Source organism: Chrysemys picta, chromosome 6 (assembly GCF_011386835.1).
Source record: "Chrysemys picta bellii isolate R12L10 chromosome 6, ASM1138683v2, whole genome shotgun sequence".
Taxonomy (NCBI): Eukaryota; Metazoa; Chordata; order Testudines; family Emydidae; genus Chrysemys; species Chrysemys picta.
The window spans coordinates 1467830-1486490 of NC_088796.1; the positions used below are offsets into that span (position 1 = coordinate 1467830).

At 53.0% G+C, this 18661-nt stretch overlaps 1 protein-coding gene across 1 annotated transcript in view; it reads left to right on the forward strand.

Annotated features, from left to right (window-relative positions):
- Nucleotides 1-2684: 2684 nt before the first annotated feature.
- Nucleotides 2685-18661, forward strand: part of LOC135984175 (B-cell differentiation antigen CD72-like) — a 66554-nt gene continuing 50577 nt past the window's right edge. The window contains exons 1-2 of the mRNA XM_065598598.1: nucleotides 2685-2986; nucleotides 3083-3181. Coding sequence (XP_065454670.1) covers nucleotides 2902-2986; nucleotides 3083-3181 — 184 coding nt within the window. The 5' untranslated portion in view covers nucleotides 2685-2901. The remainder of the gene's footprint in view (nucleotides 2987-3082; nucleotides 3182-18661) is intronic.

Sequence of the window (18661 nt, forward strand, 5' to 3'; positions counted from 1 at the left end):
AACTGAGGCAGACCCCGGGAGAGACGTGTCCATTCTTTAGTGACTGACGCACCCAGCCAGTGTCTGCAGTGAGACTGACAAAGTGGGAATAGTTTGTAATATTTGTATGAAGCCGGTGTGTGCCTCAGTTTCCCCTATCTGCTGCATTGTTACCTGGCAGGTGGAAGGGGACTGTTTGCTCTCAGGGCAGGTGAACAGACATAGGGGTGGGACTAGCTGTCTGGGACTTAATCCCCACATCAGTGGAGCATCTGAGAAGACACAGGCAGATCCAATCGCCAAGACATTGACGCCTAGCACCCAACGACCCAGGGGATATGGACTGTCCCACCTCTCCTTAGGGAAACTGAACAATCCCCAGCTGGAGGACAAAGGACTGGGGAGGTGTGAGGTGGGGATCAGAGCTGGCAGCTGGGAGGCGCCGGGACTCTCACCTGGAATCTGACAAAAGAGATCAAAGAAAATGGGTTCCCTACAGCCTGGCTGGGCTCTGGGCTGACCAGACTGGAGGATGCTCCAACCGTCAGTTCTCTGGGCTCCCCTAAGGGCTCCCTGTGCTGTGTCCAGGTGACGGACAGACCCGACTGTTCCAGCAGCGCTGGGTGAGGGTCACTGCAGATGCTGGGCGAGGTGCATTAATCCCTGAGGAGTGGACAGGTCTCCATTGGGGTTTGTCTCAGTGGGACTCACTGAGCAGAGCTCACGGGGTGGAGCAGGGGAGCTGCAGGCCCACAGGCCCAGTCTCAGGAGGCGGTGGAGGAAGAGTGAGGGGTCCGGCCCACTGGCAGGTTCCTCCTAGAGACCGTTCCAAAGCTGGGGCTGTAGCACCGACCCTGTGGATCTGTGACACTCACCCAGCGCGGCTGGAACAGTCGGGTCTGTCCGTCACCTGGACACAGCACAGGGAGCCCTTAGGGGAGCCCAGAGAACTGACGGTTGGAGCATCGTCCAGTCTGGCCAGCCCAGTGCCCAGCCGCGCTGTAGTGACTCCATATTCAGGCTCTGCCTCTCTCCCCATCTGGCCTCCTCAGTCAGTTCCCAGAGCCCCCAGTTTCCTCCATAGGCCGCGAGTTATCCCCCCGCACCTCCCACCTTCCCACTCTGTTCTGAGCTGGGGTCTGAGCTCTGCTTCCCTCCAGAGAGAGGGGAAATCCTCACCAGCTAACCCTGCTCGTGAGATGCCGCTGAGCTGACCAGAGGGTGCGTCTGGCAGCGTACCTTACACCAGTGCCCTGGAGGCAACACGCTGTCCTGGCTACAGCCCCTTGAGCCGGGATAACCACATCCACGCTGGGGCTTTGCCGGCTGTCACCGAGTCCCCGGGCGATGCTCTGGAGCTGCTCCCCACAAAGCCAGTCAGGACTTTGGGGAGTCTCCTCTCCCTTGGAGCAGACTGTCTCCAGGGCAAGGAGCTCACACGGCTTCACCTCCTAGGTCTGCCCTGGGAACATTCAGCATATGCCCCTCCATGCGCTTCCCACAGCGAGTCCGCCCCGGCGGGGTCCTGGGGGAGCTAGAGGGTTCTGCACCCCCCACTTCGCAGTCAGACGTGACTCTCAGCCAGCCAGTAAAACAGAGGTTTATTAGACCACAGGAACATGGTCTAAAACAGAGCTTGTAGGTACAGAGAACAGGACCCCTCAGCCAAGTCCATTTTAAATTAATGGAGATATCTTATCTCCTAGAACTGGAAGGAACCTTGAAAGGTCTTTGAGTCCAGCCTGCTGCCTTCACTAGCAGGACCAAGTACTGATTTTGCCCCGGATCCCTAAGTGGCCCTCTTAAGGATTGAGCGCATAACCCTGGGTTTAGCAGGCCAATGCTCAAACCACTGAGCTATGCTAGACAATGACCTCTGCACTTCACTCCACGTCCCCAGCCAGTGCCAAACCGACTCACCCTCCAGCCCCTCCTCCTCTGGCTTTGTTGCTTTCCAGGGCCAGGAGATCACCTGGACTCTGTTCTCCAACACCTTTATCATCCCCTTGCAGGGGGGAAGGGCCTGGCCATTAGTTGCCAGGAGACAGAGTGTCGGCCATTTATGTGCACTGGCCTTTATCCCACCACCTAGAGACTTAAGAAATGCATAGGGGAAACTGAGGCACCCACACAGTATTCAGAGGAAACATTAAGAACAGTCCCACTTTGTCACACCAGCACAGCAACATCGGTCGGGATGACATCCTCACGCTCTGAGCCGACAGAGCCAGGCTGGCAGAACGGTCAGCGTCGGCCCCAGCCCTCCATGGCAGCGACTCACAAAGTCTCCAGCTTCAACCACAGACCAAGCCAGAAGCTTCTCTTCCCAGCGCCCTGCCCTCTGCATGGAGCCGGTGCCGGGGCGTAGCTCCCAGGGCAGGGACAGCGTCTCCGTCCCTGTCTGAGCAGCACCTTGCACATGGCCAGGGGGGGAAATCAATGCTGCAGCTCTTGCTAGACAAGCTGCTCTGCTCTCCCCAGAGTCACCCGGCCACAAAGGTCCCTCCCCAGTAATCCCAGTGGGGTCTGGAGCGACTCTGCCTCCACCAGGCTTGGCATCTCCGTACAGAGCGTGGGGTGAATCACTTCAGCCCCCCAGCCTGCTCCTGGCCTGGGCCAGGGGCCTTCCCTGTAAGTTCATTAGATCCAGGGGAGGGGTCCGGACTTTCTCTACTTGGAGCCAGTAAAAGGGAAGTTGGCTGCTGGCGAGAGCCCGTCTGCGCTTGGCTGGCCCCAGCTGCTCAGAGCCCTATGCAAACTTCTGCTTCCTGCGATCCGAGAGATCACTTTTCTTCTGCCACAGAGCGAGTGACCTAGTGCCTCTGCCAGCGCCGCGGGCACAGCCGGTCCCTCCCCAGCCAGCGCCGACTGGGCACAGCTGGCCCCTCTCCAGTGAGCCCCGCGGGCAGAGCTGGCTCCCAGATGGCCCAGAGCGTCGTTTATGCCGACCTGAGGTTCGTGAAGGCCCCTCGGGGGAACAGCACGTGCTCCAGGTCTCAGGAGGCAGGTAAGAGTTGATGTGCCCCCTGCGTGGTGCCAACCCCTGCCCTGAGCCAGGCCTGCCCACTAACCAGCGCCCCCTCCTGTCTGCCCCTCCCTGCAGCGCTTGCAGAGGAGGACGATGCGGAGCTCACCTACGAGAACATCCGGCTGGCCCAGACTGGGGAAGTGAAGCGGGGGCAAGGGGCGGAGCAGAGCAAAGGTGAGTGTGTGGCTGTTCCCCCCACTCCCAGCCCAGGGGTCCTGGGGGGAGCAAGCCGGGCAGGTACCCAGGGCCTCCCACTCCCTTTGCGGGGACCCTGCCCCGTCCCCAGGCCTGGCACACAGAGCTAGCGGGATCGCTTGGTAAGCTGGGCCCAGGCAAACAGCGGCAGAGCCCTCCCCTTGGGGAGCAGGACCGCAGCCGGCGGGCAGAGCGGGGCTGTGTCCAGGGAGCAGCGACTCAGGACGGGTGTTGGAGGTCACAGTGTATGGACGGAAGACAAGTGCCCAGCGTGATGCTGAGGCACAAGGGGCTAACGTGACCCTGGGGTGCACAAACAGGGGAGCAGGTGGGGGGAGGGTAACCTCTGTACCTGGCGTCGGTGAGGCCGACCCGGGATCTTGCGCCCAGCTCTGGGGGCTGCGTTCGATAGAAAGCTGGCTAGATTGTCGGGCTCAACAGGTAGTGATCAACAGCTCCATGTCTAGTTGGCAGCCGGTTTGAAGCGGAGTGCCCCAAGAGTTGGTCCTGGGGCTGATTTTGTTCAATATCTTCATTAATGATCTGGAGGATGGCGTGGACTGCACCCTCAGCAAGTTTGCAGATGACACTAAACTGGAAGGAGTGGTAGATACGCTGGAGGGTAGGGAATCGGATACAGAGGGACCTAGACAAATTAGAGGATTGGGCCAAAAGAAACCTGATGAGGTTCAACAAGGACAAGTGCAGAGTCCTGCACTTAGGACGGAAGAATCCCATTCACTATTACAGACTAGGGACCGAATGGCTAGGTAGCAGTTGTGCAGAGAAGGGCCTGGGGATTACAGTGGATGAGAAGCTGGATATGAGTCAGCAGTGTGTCCTTGTTGCCAAGAAGGCTAACAGCATTTTGGGCTGTATAAGTAGGAGCATTGCCAGCAGATCGAGGGACATGATTATTCCCCTCTATTCGGCATTGATGAGGCATCTGGAGTCCAGTTTTGGGCCCCACACTACAAGAAGGATGTGGAAAAATTGGAAGAGTCCAGCAGAGGGCAACAAAAATGATTAGGGGGCTGGAGTACATGACTTACGAGGAGAGGCTGAGGGAACTGGGGTTATTTAGTCTGCAGAAGAGAAGAATGAGGGGGGATTTGATAGCAGCCTTCAACTACCTGAAAGGGGGTTCCAAAGAGGATGGATCTAGACTGTTCTCAGTGGTGGCAGATGTCAGAACAAGGAGTAATGGTCTCAAGTTGCAGTGGGGGAGGTCTAGGTTGGATATTAGGAAAAACTTTTTCACTAGGAGGGTGGTGAAGCACTGGAATGGGTTCCCTAGGGAGGTGGTGGAATCTCCTTCCTTATAGGTTTTTAAGGTCAGTCTTGACAAAGCCCTGGCTGGGATGATTTAGTTGGGAATTGGTCCTGCTTTGAGCAGGGGGTTGTAGATGATCTCTTGAGGTCCCTTCCAACCCTGATATTCTATGATTATGCTGTCTTTAGGCATGTATCATTTTTGTATTTAAAGTTATGAATATTGGCTCTCTGTCTGTATTTCAAACTTGCGCTGTGCTTCTGGATGACACCGCAGACAATTTGGCATCAGTACTGCCTGGCCTGCTTGATGGCCCATTAAGGACCATCAGCTAATACAATTGACCCATTGAGAGAAGGCAGATTCACATAGGCTAGGTCTACACTACCCGCCTGAATTGGCGGGTAGAAATCGACCTCTCGGGGATCGATTTATCATGTCCCGTTGGGACGCGACAATCGATCCCCTAATCGATGCTCTTACTCCACCAGCGGAGGTGGGAGTAAGCGCCGTCGACAGGAAGCCTTGGAGGTAGATTTTGCCGCGGTCCTCACAGCGGGGTAAGTCGGCTGCGATACGTCGAATTCAGCTATGCTATTCATGTAGCTGAATTTGCGTATCTTAAATAGACTCCCCCCTGTAGTGTAGATGTAGCCCTTGTGACTCACTGACAATCCCAGTTCCCTCAGCCTCTCCTCATAAGTCATGTGCTCCAGCCCCCTAATCATTTTTGTTGCCCTCCGCTGGACTCTTTCCAATTTTTCCACATCCTTTTGTAGTGTGGGGCCCAAAACTGGACACAGTACTCCAGATGAGGCCTCACCAATGTTGAATAGAGGGGAATGATCACATCCCTCCATCTGCTGGCAATGCCCCTACTTATACAGCCCAAAATGCCATTAGCCTTCTTGGCAACAAGGGCACACTGACTCATATCCAGCTTCTCGTCCACTGTAAACCCTAGGTCCTTTTCTGCAGAACTGCTTCCTAGCCATTCGGTCCCTAGTCTGTAACAGTGAATGGGATTCTTCCGTCCTAAGTGCAGGACTCTGCACTTGTCCTTGTTGAACCTCATCAGGTTTCTTTTGGCCCAATCCTCTAATTTGTCTCGGTCCCTCTGTATCCGATCCCTACCCTCTAGTGTATCTACCACACCTCCTAGTTTAGTGTCATCTGCAAACTTGCTGAGGGTGCAGTCCACACCATCCTCCAAATCATTAATGAAGATATTGAAAAAAAACCTGCCCCAGGACTGACCCTTGGGACACTCCGCTTGATACCGGCTGCCAACTAGACAAGTAGCCATTGATCACTACCTGTTGAGCCCAACGATCTAGCCAGCTTTCTATCCACCATATAGTCAATTCATCTAGCCCATACTACTTTAACTGTCTGGCAACAATATTGTGGGAGACCGTATCAAAAGCTTTGCTAAAGTCAAGGTATTACACGTCCACTGCTTTCCCCTCATCCACAGACCCAGTTATCTCGTCATAGAAGGCAATTAGGTTAATCAGGCATGACTTGCCCTTGGTGAATCCATGCTGACTGTTCCTGATCACTTTTCTCTCCTCTAAGTGCTTCAGAATTGATTCCTTCAGGACCTGCTCCATGATTAATCATAACCAGCAAATCATAACCTTCCCATAGACCTCACACAACAACCTTTGTACAATATTTGATGCAAATATATAACAGTGGTTGCAATAATCATCTATATGGTTACAGTTTATGTCAATAACGTCACACCCCAATGCAAAATTGATACAGGAAGGGATGACACAGATATCACTGACTGCATCCCAAGAGCTCCCCATCCTGGGTTCTGTCTCACTACAGCTAGTATTGGTTTTTATATATCGAGATATAACTATCTCCTAGAACTGGAAGGGACCCCAAAAGGTCATCAAGTCCACCCCCCTGCCTTCACTAGCAAGACCAAGTACTGATTTTGCCCCAGATCCCTAAGTGGCCCCCTCAAGGATTGAACTCACAACCCTGGGTTTAGCAGGCCAATGCTCAAACCACTGAGTTATCCCGCCCCTTCTAAAGCTGTATCAGGGCATTATCTGTATAACAGAAATGGTTTATCAAAGCCATGTTCAATAACATGATTGAATCTCGTTACAAACTGAAGGTAAAACCTGGTTAGAACAATAGTGGATTGGATCTGCTCTTGCAGCATGGTTCCTGTATGTCTCATGTGATCTTGCCAAGAGCTAAAGAACATAGCTACTTTATCCATACAAGCTCTGCAAAATGTTTGGAACCCAATTAACATTAAGTCAATGTAGATATTAATGTTGTTCATAGTACAGGAATCTTGGCATTTAGCCATGAAAGCAATATGGTAGTGTGCCTCAGTTTCCCTTTTCATACAGCACATCAGGTCTGGAATGTCTTTTCTTCTGTGAAAAGTTCCAATACTGTTTACAGGCATTAACTGGGAAACATCAGTATAACAAGGCTTTTTAACATAAAGTGTGTTTTTATGCAGTACTCTCAACATGTTCAAGGGATTTTCCAAAAGATTAGGCACATTGTACATTTTTACGGTTCTTGGTAATAGCAACACAGTTACAAAAATTACCATTAGCAATAACAAATCCATTACAAGTGTCCATCTACAATCATGTTTTCTATGCCACACCTTTGGCTCAATACCATTGGGGTTTTGGCATTTTAGGATTACCCTGTGGCTTTCTTTTGTAAAATTAAGTTCTCTCTTTCCTCTTTGTCCTGAAGGATCAAACCCTGATTTCTCTTGCTTAACAGAATTCACTGGCTGATGGGGTGTGCTCCCTTTGCTAACAGCTATTGGCAAGTCTTTCTTCTCCCTGTCAGCCAGGTAATTTGCATCAACACAGACGGGAGCCTGTTCACCAGTTTCAGATTCTTAACTGCTACATGGAATCAGATGTTAATTCCACTGAGAGCCTACAAGTCAGATCCCAGGTGTCCAGAGATTAGTTTACCCGCCCTCCCCTGCATTCTCCAGAGATTAACTGCACAGTTGTTCTGCTCTGCAGACTCAGCTACCCAGTCTTCCCTCTGAACCGGAGACACAGACTGTTCACTCACAGAATCTGCATGGAGACATTTCTGTCGCCACAACATTGTCTTCCCAACAAGCTGGGCAAGCACAGCCACTTGGTCATAGGGCTGTTCAACTTTCTTAATTTTCATTCCATCTGAGACCGTCTCAAAGCTACCCACACTAGATCTTTCAAAAGGGAAGTCAGTGGATCCATTCACCACAGACAATTTCTGGCTGTTAGGAACTGAAACTTTCTTGATTGAATCACTCTCACACCCTTCAGTTGCAGGGAACTGCTTGCACCCATTACCATGAGTATTCCTTTCCCCAGGAGCTTTTCTAAGTAACAATTCACCCCTTTCAGAAATTCTGCCCTTACCCTCTTCACCTAGGGCTTGCTCTAAAGAAACACTTTCCTGAGCAACAATAGACTCTTCCTGGGTGTCACTTACATCCAGGATCACCTTGGGTTTATCAGGCGGATTCCTACACAATCCCCTTTTAGGCAAACTCATAGACTTACTAGATAAAAGGTTAGAGGTACTCTCCTTCCCTCTGCAACTTTCCTCACAGTCACTGGCAGCATGCAGGTTACCAGGCTTAGCACACACAAGCTTAGGAATCATTTCCTCCTTGTTGCAAGTCTCCAAACTGTCAGTGGGTAACTATCAGCTCACCATTCTGCTCTCCCTGTGCCCTGGCTAGGGTATCACCCTGATTAGGCAGAGTTGCTACACCCTTTCCCGGCAACACACTAGCAACAGGCAAAGCAAGAGTACCAGGAATCATTTGATTCCTGGGATTTTGCTAGGACACTAACTGGATGCAACCTAATTCCAGTGCCATTCTCCCCAGCAGATGCAAACTTAGGACCATTCCCTTCCTGGGCTTTAGTTGAATCCAGAACCAACTCTGAGACAACTGCACTATTCTCAACCATCACAGGCTGAAAGGCCCCTTCTGTCTGCTTCAGAGTGTGACGTTGTGCAGTCTATATGGTTTTATAAAAACTTGATAATAAGTCAATATAACGTAACTGAGATAGTTTTAGAGAAAATACAGTAATAAGTGAATGTAAGTAACTGGGATATGCTTCATGCAAAAGGTCTCTTGTAAGGTATCATTACAAAGCTTATAATCTACTGAGTATGATCATCTGATTTGTATAAATGTATCACTCTCGTATCTAAAACTAGAAAGATAAAATGTAACTCTGAGGGCCTATTGTAATTGTGTAAAGTGTGGACCATTAATGATGGTTTGGAATCTTGATGACTCCCATTGTCTGCAGATGGCTGTATTTACCTGTGAGTCTTCCTGTATATGTGTGTGCTGGCAAGTGAGTAATGAAGTCTTGCAGTGACATGTGATCATGTCACCTGAACTGGAATCCATCTTTAACCTGGTGCTTTTCCAGTGAGGGGGGGGTGGAAACCCAGAGAGACAAAGAGTTCCCGCCTTATGCAAAAGATATATAAAGGGGGGGAAGAGAACAGAGAGAGGGAGGAGCCACCATGAAGAATCCCCTAGCTACCACCTGAGCTGCAACAAGAGCTGTACCAGGGGAAAGAATTGTGCCCAGGCCTGGAAGATGTCCAGTCTGAGAAAAAACTTACTGAAGCATCTCTGAGGGTGAGATTATTTGTATTCAGTTTGATTAGGCATAGATTTGCGCATTTTATTTTATTTTGCTTGGTGACTTACTTTGTTCTGTCTGTTACTACTTTGAACCACTTAAATCCTACTGTCTGTATTTAATAAAATCACTTTCTATTTAGTAATTCACTCAGAGTATGTATTAATACCTGGGGGAGCAAACAACTGCATCTCTCTCTATCAGTGTTATAGAGGGCGAACAATTTATGAGTTTGCCCTGCATAAGCTTTATACAGGGCAAAACGGATTTATCTGGGTTTAGACCCCATTGGGAGTTGAGCATCCGAGTGCTAAAGACAAGTACACTTCTGTAAGCTGTTTTCAGGTAAACTCGCAGCTTTGGGACAGGAGATTCAGACCCTGGATCTGTGTCTGGAGCCAGACGGGAGTGTCTGGCTCAGCAAGACAGGGTGCTGGAGTCCTGAGCTGGCAGGGAAAACAGAAGCAGGGGTAGTCTTTGCACATCGGGTGGCAGCTCCCAAGGGGGTTTCTGTGATCCAACCCATCACACAGAGACCTTCCCCTTTACCAGACACACAGCTCGGGACCTCATTTTCCATGTTCCAGCACACGGCTGTTCGCAGACAACTGCTTGGAGACTGGGGTAGCTCCCCCAAGGGCCAAGTCAATACCCCTGACAGACACAGGCACATTTCCTTCACTGTCACTATTCTTTACACAGGAAACAGATAAGGTATAGGGACATTCATCTTCCACTATCCCTGCCTTCCCAAACTGCTGACTAGATAAAGCCATCAGCTCACAAGACTGCCTAGGCTCCTCCAAACCTTCCTTACCAGGCACACTGCCACTCCCCACAGAGACACTGCTGCTCTTCTCACTACACTGAGCTACTGCCAGCAAATCACAGTGACCCTTTCCAGGTTCACTTTTACAAGCTGTACTAGCCAACAATCCATCACCCATCCAAAATCTCCCCTTTCCTTCCTCAGTTAGGGCTTCAACCTGACCATCCACTCTAATCTGCTTGTGCCGCACCTCCTGCTGGTTGCCTCAGGAATTAGCTCTTCCAGCCCAGAGCGTCCTCTGCAGGCCAGTGTCTCACCTGCCACTGGCCCCGTGTCCCTCCTGGACCCCAGTGCCCCTTACCTTGGGGTGCTGCCCCCTGGCAGTGCCCCCACACTCTGGGTCTCCCCTTCTAGGGGAACCGCCCCACCCTCTAAACCCACCTTGCCTCAGTGGCTACTGCCAGTCATCATCTAGCCCCCACTCCCTGGGGCAGACACAGTCTGTAACCCCTCATCTCTGGCAAGTGGGGGGGGGGGGGAGTTGGACCTGCTGCCTTTGCCTAACCCTGGGCAGCACCTCTGCAACCCCAGTACCTGCTTTGGGCCTTCACCAAGGCCTCAGCCTGGAGCTCGCCAGTTCAGGTCCCCTTTTCTCCTAGACAGCCCGGTCCTTTCCTCTCCAGAACAAGAGAGAGACTGACTCCACTCCTGGTTCACAGCCCTTTTATAGGGCCATCTGTGGCTGCTTCCCCAATCAGCCCAGCCTTTTTCAGGAGCAGGGCAACTACCCTGCTACACTACTCCTGAGAAACATTTTCCCGACCAATGAGTTCTTTCTGGCTTGATCTAATTCCAGATTCACGTCTGAGACATTAGACAGACATTCAGAAACTTCATGCACAGACAAACAGCTATTTCCTCACCAGGTTAGAGCCCCCCTCCACCTGGTCATAGCATAATGGGTTAAATACAGAAAACTGCTCACTCCAGTTTCCCAGTATCACCACCAGTGCCACTCGTTGCAGGGAGAAATGGTTATGAAAACCAATACCCCAGTAAAAGAAAAAAGCTTCTCTCGATCCCAAAGGACCACGCCCCAGACCCAGGTCAATATACAAATCAGATCTTACCCACAAATCACGCTGTTGCCAAACCTTTAGAATCTAAAAGTTTATTCATAAAAAGAAAAAGATAGAGATGACAGTTAAAATTGACTAAATGGAATCAATTACATACAGTAATGGCAAAGTTCTTGGTTCAGGCTTGTAGCAGCGATAGAATAAACTGCAGGTTCAAATCAAGTCTCTGGAACATCCCCCGCTGGGATGGGTCCTCAGTCCTTTGTTCAGAGCTTCTGTTTGTAGCAAAGTCCCTCCAGAGGCAAGAAGCAGGATTGAAGACAAGATGGACAAAATGCAGCTGCCTTTTATAGTCTCTTGCCATGTGGCTTGTGCTTTCTTTGTTCCAACCACAAACTATCCAGCACATGGCCTGGAAAAACCTGAGTTCTGTCCATAGGCAATAGCTGATGGTCCTTAATGGGCCATCAAGCAGGCCAGGCAGTGCTGATGCCAAATTGTCTGGGATGTCACCCAGAAGCAGAGCACAAGTTTGAAATACAGACAGTATAGAGCCAATACTTATAACTTTAAATACAAAAATGATACATGCATCCAGACAGCATAATCATAACCAGCAAATGATAACCTTGTTTTAGACACCTCACACGACAACCTTTGTACGATAGAATCATAGACTCATAGACTTTAAGGTCAGAAGGGCCCATTATGATCATCTAGTCTGACCTGCACAACGCAGGCCACAGAATCTCACCCACCCACTCCTGTAACAAACCTGTGTCTGAGCCATTGAAGTCCTCAAATAGTGGTTGCAGAGAATCCTCCAGCAAGTGACCCATGTCCCACACTGCAGAGGAAGGTGTCTCGGAGTCTGGGGGGACTCAGGGCCCTGCACCCCCGGCTTCCTGCGATTCACCATGACTCTCGGCCAGCCAGTAAAGCAGAAGGTTTATTTAGATGACAGGAATACAGTCCAAGACAGGTCTTGCAGGCACAGACAACAGGACCCCCTCAGGTCCATCTTGGGGTCCCAGGGGCACCATAGCCCCGTTGGGGGGTCAGAGCCCCGTCAGAGGTGGGATCTACTGCACCCCGTGGACGGCGCTTCCTGCAGTAAGTGACTGGGAAGCAGTAAAACGAAGGGGGATCGACGGGGACCAGGTGGGCTGAAGAGTCAGAGAGAGACGGTTTCAGGGGATGATTAACCCCTGGGAGTGTGTGACCAGAGAGAAGGACTTTTGCAGTAACAGGGTCCCCCAGGGGTCACAGCGAGCGGTCCCGGGGCGGAGGAGTCTGCCGCTCGACCCTGGCAGAAAGGGGGTGACCTGAAGAAGGGCTGGCACACTAGGGGTCCCCCTGGAACGGTGGAAAGCAGAGAGCACAGGCCGGCGAGTGGCCAGCAGGAGGATGGATGCTAAACGGCTTAAGAGTGACCTGGTGGAGCTGTGCAGGCAGAGGGGGCTGCGCATAGAATCATAGAATCATAGAATATCAGAGTTGGAAGGGACCTCAAGAGGTCATCTAGTCCAACCCCCTGCTCAAAGCAGGACCAATTCCCAGCTAAATCATCCCAGCCAGGGCTTTGTCAAGCCGGGCCTTAAAAACCTCCAAGGAAGGAGACTCCACCACCTCCCTAGGTAACGCATTCCAGTGTTTCACCACCCTCCTAGTGAAATAGTTTTTCTTGATATCCAACCTGGACCTCCCCCACTGCAACTTGAGACCATTGCTCCTTGTTCTGTCGTCTGCCGCCACTGAGAACAGCCGAGCTCCATCCTCTTTGGAACCCCCCTTCAGGTAGTTGAAGGCTGCTAGCAAATCCCCCCTCATTCTTCTCTTCTGGAGACTAAACAATCCCAGTTCCCTCAGCCTCTCCTCATAAGTCATGTGCTCCAGACCCCTAATCATTTTTGTTGCCCTCCGCTGGACTCTTTCCAATTTTTCCACATCCTTCTTGTAGTGTGGGGCCCAAAACTGGACACAGTATTCCAGATGAGGCCTCACCAATGTCGAATAAAGGGGAATGATCACGTTCCTCGATCTGCTGGCAATGCCCCTACTTATACAGCCCAAAATGCCGTTAGCCTTCTTGGCAACAAGAGCACACTGTTGACTCATATCCAGCTTCTCGTCCACTGTGACCCCTAGGTCCTTTTCTGCAGAACTGCTACCTAGCCATTCGATCCCTAGTCTGTAGCAGTGCATGGGATTCTTCCGTCCTAAGTGCAGGACTCTGTACTTGTCCTTGTTGAACCTCATCAGGTTTTTTTCGGCCCAATCCTCTAATTTGTCTAGGTCCCTCTGTATCCGATCCCTACCCTCTAGTGTATCTACCACGCCTCCTAGTTTAGTGTCATCTGCAAACTTGCTGAGAGTGCAGTCCACACCATCCTCCAGATCATTAATAAAGATATTAAACAAAACCGGCCCCAGGACCGACCCTTGGGGCACTCCACTTGAAACCGGCTGCCAACTAGACATGGAGCCATTGATCACTACCCGCTGAGCCCGACGATCTAGCCAGCTTTCTATCCACCTTACAGTCCATTCATCCAGCCCATACTTCTTTAACTTGGTGGCAAGAATACTGTGGGAGACAGTATCAAAAGCTTTGCTAAAGTCAAGGAATAACACATCCACTGCTTTCCCCTCATCCACAGAGCCAGTTATCTCATCATAGAAGGCAATTAGGTTAGTCAGGCACGACTTCCCCTTCGTGAATCCATGCTGACTGTTCCTGATCACTTTCCTTTCCTCTAAATGTTTCATAATTGATTCCTTGAGGACCTGCTCCATGATTTTTCCAGAGACTGAGGTGAGGCTGACTGGCCTGTAGTTCCCCGGATCCTCCTTCTTCCCTTTTTTAAAGATGGGCACTACATTAGCCTTTTTCCAGTCATCTGGGACCTCCCCCGATCGCCATGAGTTTTCAAAAATAATGGCTAATGGCTCTGCAATCTCACCCGCCAACTCCTTTAGCACCCTCGGATGCAGCGCATCCGGCCCCATGGACTTGTGCACGTCCAGTTTTTCTAAATAGTCCCGAACCACTTCTTTCTCCACAGAGGGCTGGTCACCTCCTCCCCATGCTGTGCTGCCCAGTGCAGCAGTCTGGGAGCTGACCTTGTGCGTGAAGACAGAGGCAAAAAAAGCATTGAGTACATTAGCTTTTTCCACATCCTCGGTCACTAGGTTGCCTCCCTCATTCAGTAAGGGGCCCACACTTCCCTTGACTTTCTTCTTCTTGCTAACATACCTGAAGAAACCCTTCTTGTTACTCTTAACATCTCTTGCTAACTGTAACTCCAAGTGTGATTTGGCCTTCCTGATTTCCCTCCTGCAAGCCTGAGCAATATTTTTATACTCCTCCCTGGTCATTTGTCCAATCTTCCACTTCTTGTAGGCTTCTTTTTTGCGTTTAAGATCAGCAAGGATTTCACTGTTTAGCCAAGCTGGTCGCCTGCCGTATTTACTATTCTTTCTACACATCGGGATGGTTTGTTCCTGCAACCTCAATAAGGATTCTTTAAAATACAGCCAGCTCTCCTGGACCCCTTTGCCCTTCATGTTATTCTCCCAGGGGATCCTGCCCATCTGTTCCCTGAGGGAGTCAAAGTCTGCTTTTCTGAAGTCCAGGGTCCGTATTCTGCTGCTCTCCTTTCTTCCTTGTGTCATTGGAAAGTCCACCAAAGAACAGGTCATTGCCCAGCTGGAGGAGAGGGATCGCTTGGATGAACCGAGCCCTGTCCCTGAGAGAAGCCGCCCGGCGGATGCAGCGTGGGCCCCGGGGCCTGACATGGCTGGGAGGGGTCAGACTGCTGCCGAGGACATCCCGAGACCCTGCCTACCTATGCCTAGGGGACGGGTTGGGGGAAGCCCAGTGAACACCGAGGGCACCCTGATCCCGGCGGCCAGCAGGGGATCGTCCCGGCGGAGCTCCCCGTCCCAGGAGCGGATGCGGCTGGAATATGGCAGGGAAATGAGACTGAAAGAGCTCGAGTTAAGGCAGCAAGAACTGAAGCAGCAGCGGGAAGAACGGGAAAAACAGCGTCAGCATGAGCTGGAACTGGCCAGGCTGAGGAGCAGTGGGGCCCCGGCTGCGGTGAGCGAGGGGGGACCCAAGACTGCAAAGAGCTTTGATAAGTGCTTCCTCGCCTAGCGTAAGGAGCGGGAGGACATGGATACCTTCCTGATGGCCTTTGGGAATATCTGCAAGCTGCACCCGTTTGACCCTGCAGACAGGCTCCAGTTTCTCATCCCCTCACTGGACCCCACAGCCAGGGAGATGTACAGCCGACTGAAAGGGGCGGAGACAGGGGACTACGAACTGTTCAAAAAGGCCCTGCTCCGCGAGTTTGGGCTGACCCCGGAGATGTACCGGAAAAGGTTCCGGAGTCAGCATAAAACCCGTGAGGTCACATACCTACAACTAGCCAACCGGGCGCAGGGGTATGCCCGCAAGTGGACAGCTGGGGCCCAAACTATAGAGGACCAGCTTGACCTATTCGTACTGGAGCACGTGTATGAGCAGTGCCCATCCGACCTGAGGCGATGGTTGATGGACCAAAAGCCAGAGAACCCGCAGCACGCAGGCCAGCTGGCCGACGAGTTTGTGAACAGTCAGGCAGGGGATAACAGGGAGGAGTCCCAAAGGAGCAGGCCCGCCACAACGCAGAGAGAGAGTCACCATGGGACCACCCAGTGGGGAAATATGGAGAACCCCCACCAAAGGGAAACACCTGGCGTCAGGGCCATCCGACCCGCTCGAGGGGACCCACGGGACATGAGCTGCTATCACTGTGGCCAAAGAGGCCACATACGGTCCCAGTGCCCCAGGCTCAGGGACAGACTGAGCCGACCGAACCCACAGAGGGTTGACTGGGTAGAGACCCAGCCGGGCGAGAGGCAGCATTCCCAGGGAAGGGGGGCTGGCAGAGTACCACCTGCTAAGGAGGGAGGAGAGCTCCAGGCCAGCTCCTCTGGGGGGCTGGATGCTCCAGACTCAGGGTTTTTGGTTTATACGGTGGGCGCGGGGTTGTCCCTCCGGAGAGAGTACCTTGTTCCCCTGGAGGTGGATGGGAGGAAGGTCAATGGATACTGGGATATGGGCGCAGAGGTGACGCTGGCCCAGCCCGAGGTGGTGGCCCCAGATCAGGTGCTGCCCGAAACCTATCTGACCCTGCCGGGGGTGGGCGGGACCCCATTCAAGGTGCCTGTGGCGAAGGTACACCTGAAGTGGGGGGCAAAGGAGGGCCCCAAGGACATGGGGGTACACCCGTATTTGCCCACTGAGGTGTTGATGGGGGGGGACCTGGAGGACTGGCCAAGCAACCCCCAAAGGGCACTGGTTGTGACCCGCAGTCAGAGCCGGCGAGGGGCACTGCGCCCTGGCCTTGGGGAGGGTGCCTTGCCTGAGGCGCAGGACCCTAACCTGATGGGGAGGGAACACCCAGGGACATGGCTCAGGGAGGCTGCAGCTTCAGACCCAGCCGGCGAGAGAGAGCAGGTGGCCATCCCTGTCCCAGCTGCTGAGTTCCAGGCCGAGTTGCAGAAAGATCCCTCCTTGCAGAAGATAAGGGACCTGGCTGACCTCAGCGTGGTACAGACCATGGGGAGAGGTGGCCGGAAAAGGCTCCTGTGGGAGAAAGGGTTCCTGTACCGAGAATGGGCTCCCCCAGGGAAAATGGAGTCGGGGGGATCAGGAGGCAGCTGGTGGTACCCCAGAAGTATCGCTGCCAGCTGCTGTACCGGGCCCATGACATTCCCCTCTCAGGGCACCAGGGAACCCGGCGTACCCAGCAGAGGCTGCTACGGAGCTTTTACTGGCTGTGACGAACTGGGACTGTTCTTGCTGGGGTGTGGGAATGCTGACAGGGGAGTGTGACTAGGATGGTCTGCATCGGGGGATGGGAGCCGGCCCAAGGGAACATACCTGAGCTTGTAACATGAGAACCCAGGAGGGGGTTGGAGGTCAGATGACTCCGGGGCCCGGAAACTGAACAAAGGCTGTGGGAGGGGTCGCTGAAGGCAGAAGGCTGGAAGCAGGCTGGAAGGAGGCTGGAGAGATGGCTGGGAGGCAGAGATGGCTCTGACCCCCCAAAGGGGGGGGCTGGGATGCCCTGGGACCCCAAGCTGGACCTAACTGAGGGGGGCCCTGTTGTCTGTGCCTGCAAGACCTGTCTTGGACTGTGTTCCTGTCATCCAAATAAACCTTCTGCTTTACTGGCTGGCTGAGAGTCATGGTGAATCGCAGGAAGCCGGGGGTGCAGGGCCCTGAGTTCCCCAATACTCCGTGACAACTGGTGGCAGCGGTGGGATCTACTGCACCCCGTGGACGGCGCTTCCTGCAGTAAGTGACTGGGGAGCAGTAAAACGAAGGGGGATTGACGGGGACCAGGCCTGCTGAAGAGTGGGAGAGAGACGGTTATTACCCCTGGGAGTGTGTGACCAGCGAGAAGGACTTTTGCAGTAACAGGGTCCCCCGTGGGATCACAGCGAGTGGTCCCAGGGGCGGAGGAGTCTGCAGCTCGACCCTGGCAGAGAGGTGGTGACCTCGAGAAGGGCTGGCACACTAGGGGGCCCCCTGCAAACTGTGGGGAGCTGTGAGCACACAGGCCGGTGAGTGGCCAGCAGGAAGATGTATGCCAAGCGGCTTAAGAGCGACCTGGTGGAGCTGTGCAAGCAGAGGCGGCTGCGCATTGGGAGGCTCACCAAAGAACAGCTCATCGCCCAGCTGGAGGCGGAAGATCGCGCGAATGAACTGATCCCTGTGTCTCAGGGAAGCAGCCTGGCAAATGCAGCGCAGGCACCAGTGTCTGTCCCAGCTGGGAGTGGTCAGCCGGCTGCTGAGGGCTTCCCGAGACCCCTCCTTCCTATGCCTAGGGGAAGGGTGGGGAGGAGCCCAGCAAATACCGAAGGCGCCGTGATCCCCCCGGCCAGCAGGGGGTCCCCCCGGCGAAGCCCGCCGGCCAGCAGAGGAGCCTCCCGGCGACGTTCGGCATCCGGGGAGCGGAATTGGCTGGAATGGGAGAAAGAGCTAAAACTGAGGGAGCTGGAGGATCGTGAACAACAGAGACAGCATGAAGAGAGACAGCATCAGCGTGAAGAGAGACAGCGTCAGCATGAACGGGAGGAGAAAGAGAGACAGCATCAGCGTGAACGGGAGGAGAATGAGAGACAAAGACAGCATGAAGAGAGACAGAGACAGGAGAAAGAGAGACAGCGTCAGCATGAACTGGAACTGGCGAGATTGAAGGGCAGCGAACCCCCGGCTGCGGTGAGTGAGGGGGGACCCAGGACTGCACGGAGCTTTGATAAGTGCATCATGGCCCCATACAAGGAGGGGGAGGACATGGATGACTTCCTGGAGGCCTTTGAGACGGCCTGCGAGCTGCACCGGGTTGATCCCGCGGACAGACTCCGGGTCCTTACCCCCTTACTGGACCCCAAATCCGTGGCATTGTACCGCCAACTGGGAGAGGCAGAGAAAGGGGACTACGAACTATTCAAAAAGGCCCTGCTACGTGAGTTTGGGCTGACTCCTGAGATGTACCGGGGAAGGTTCCGGAGTCAAGATAAAACCCCTGAGATCTCATATCTGCAACTAGCCGTCCGCATGGAAAGATACGCCAGCAAGTGGGCTGGTGGGGCCCAGACGAAGGAGGA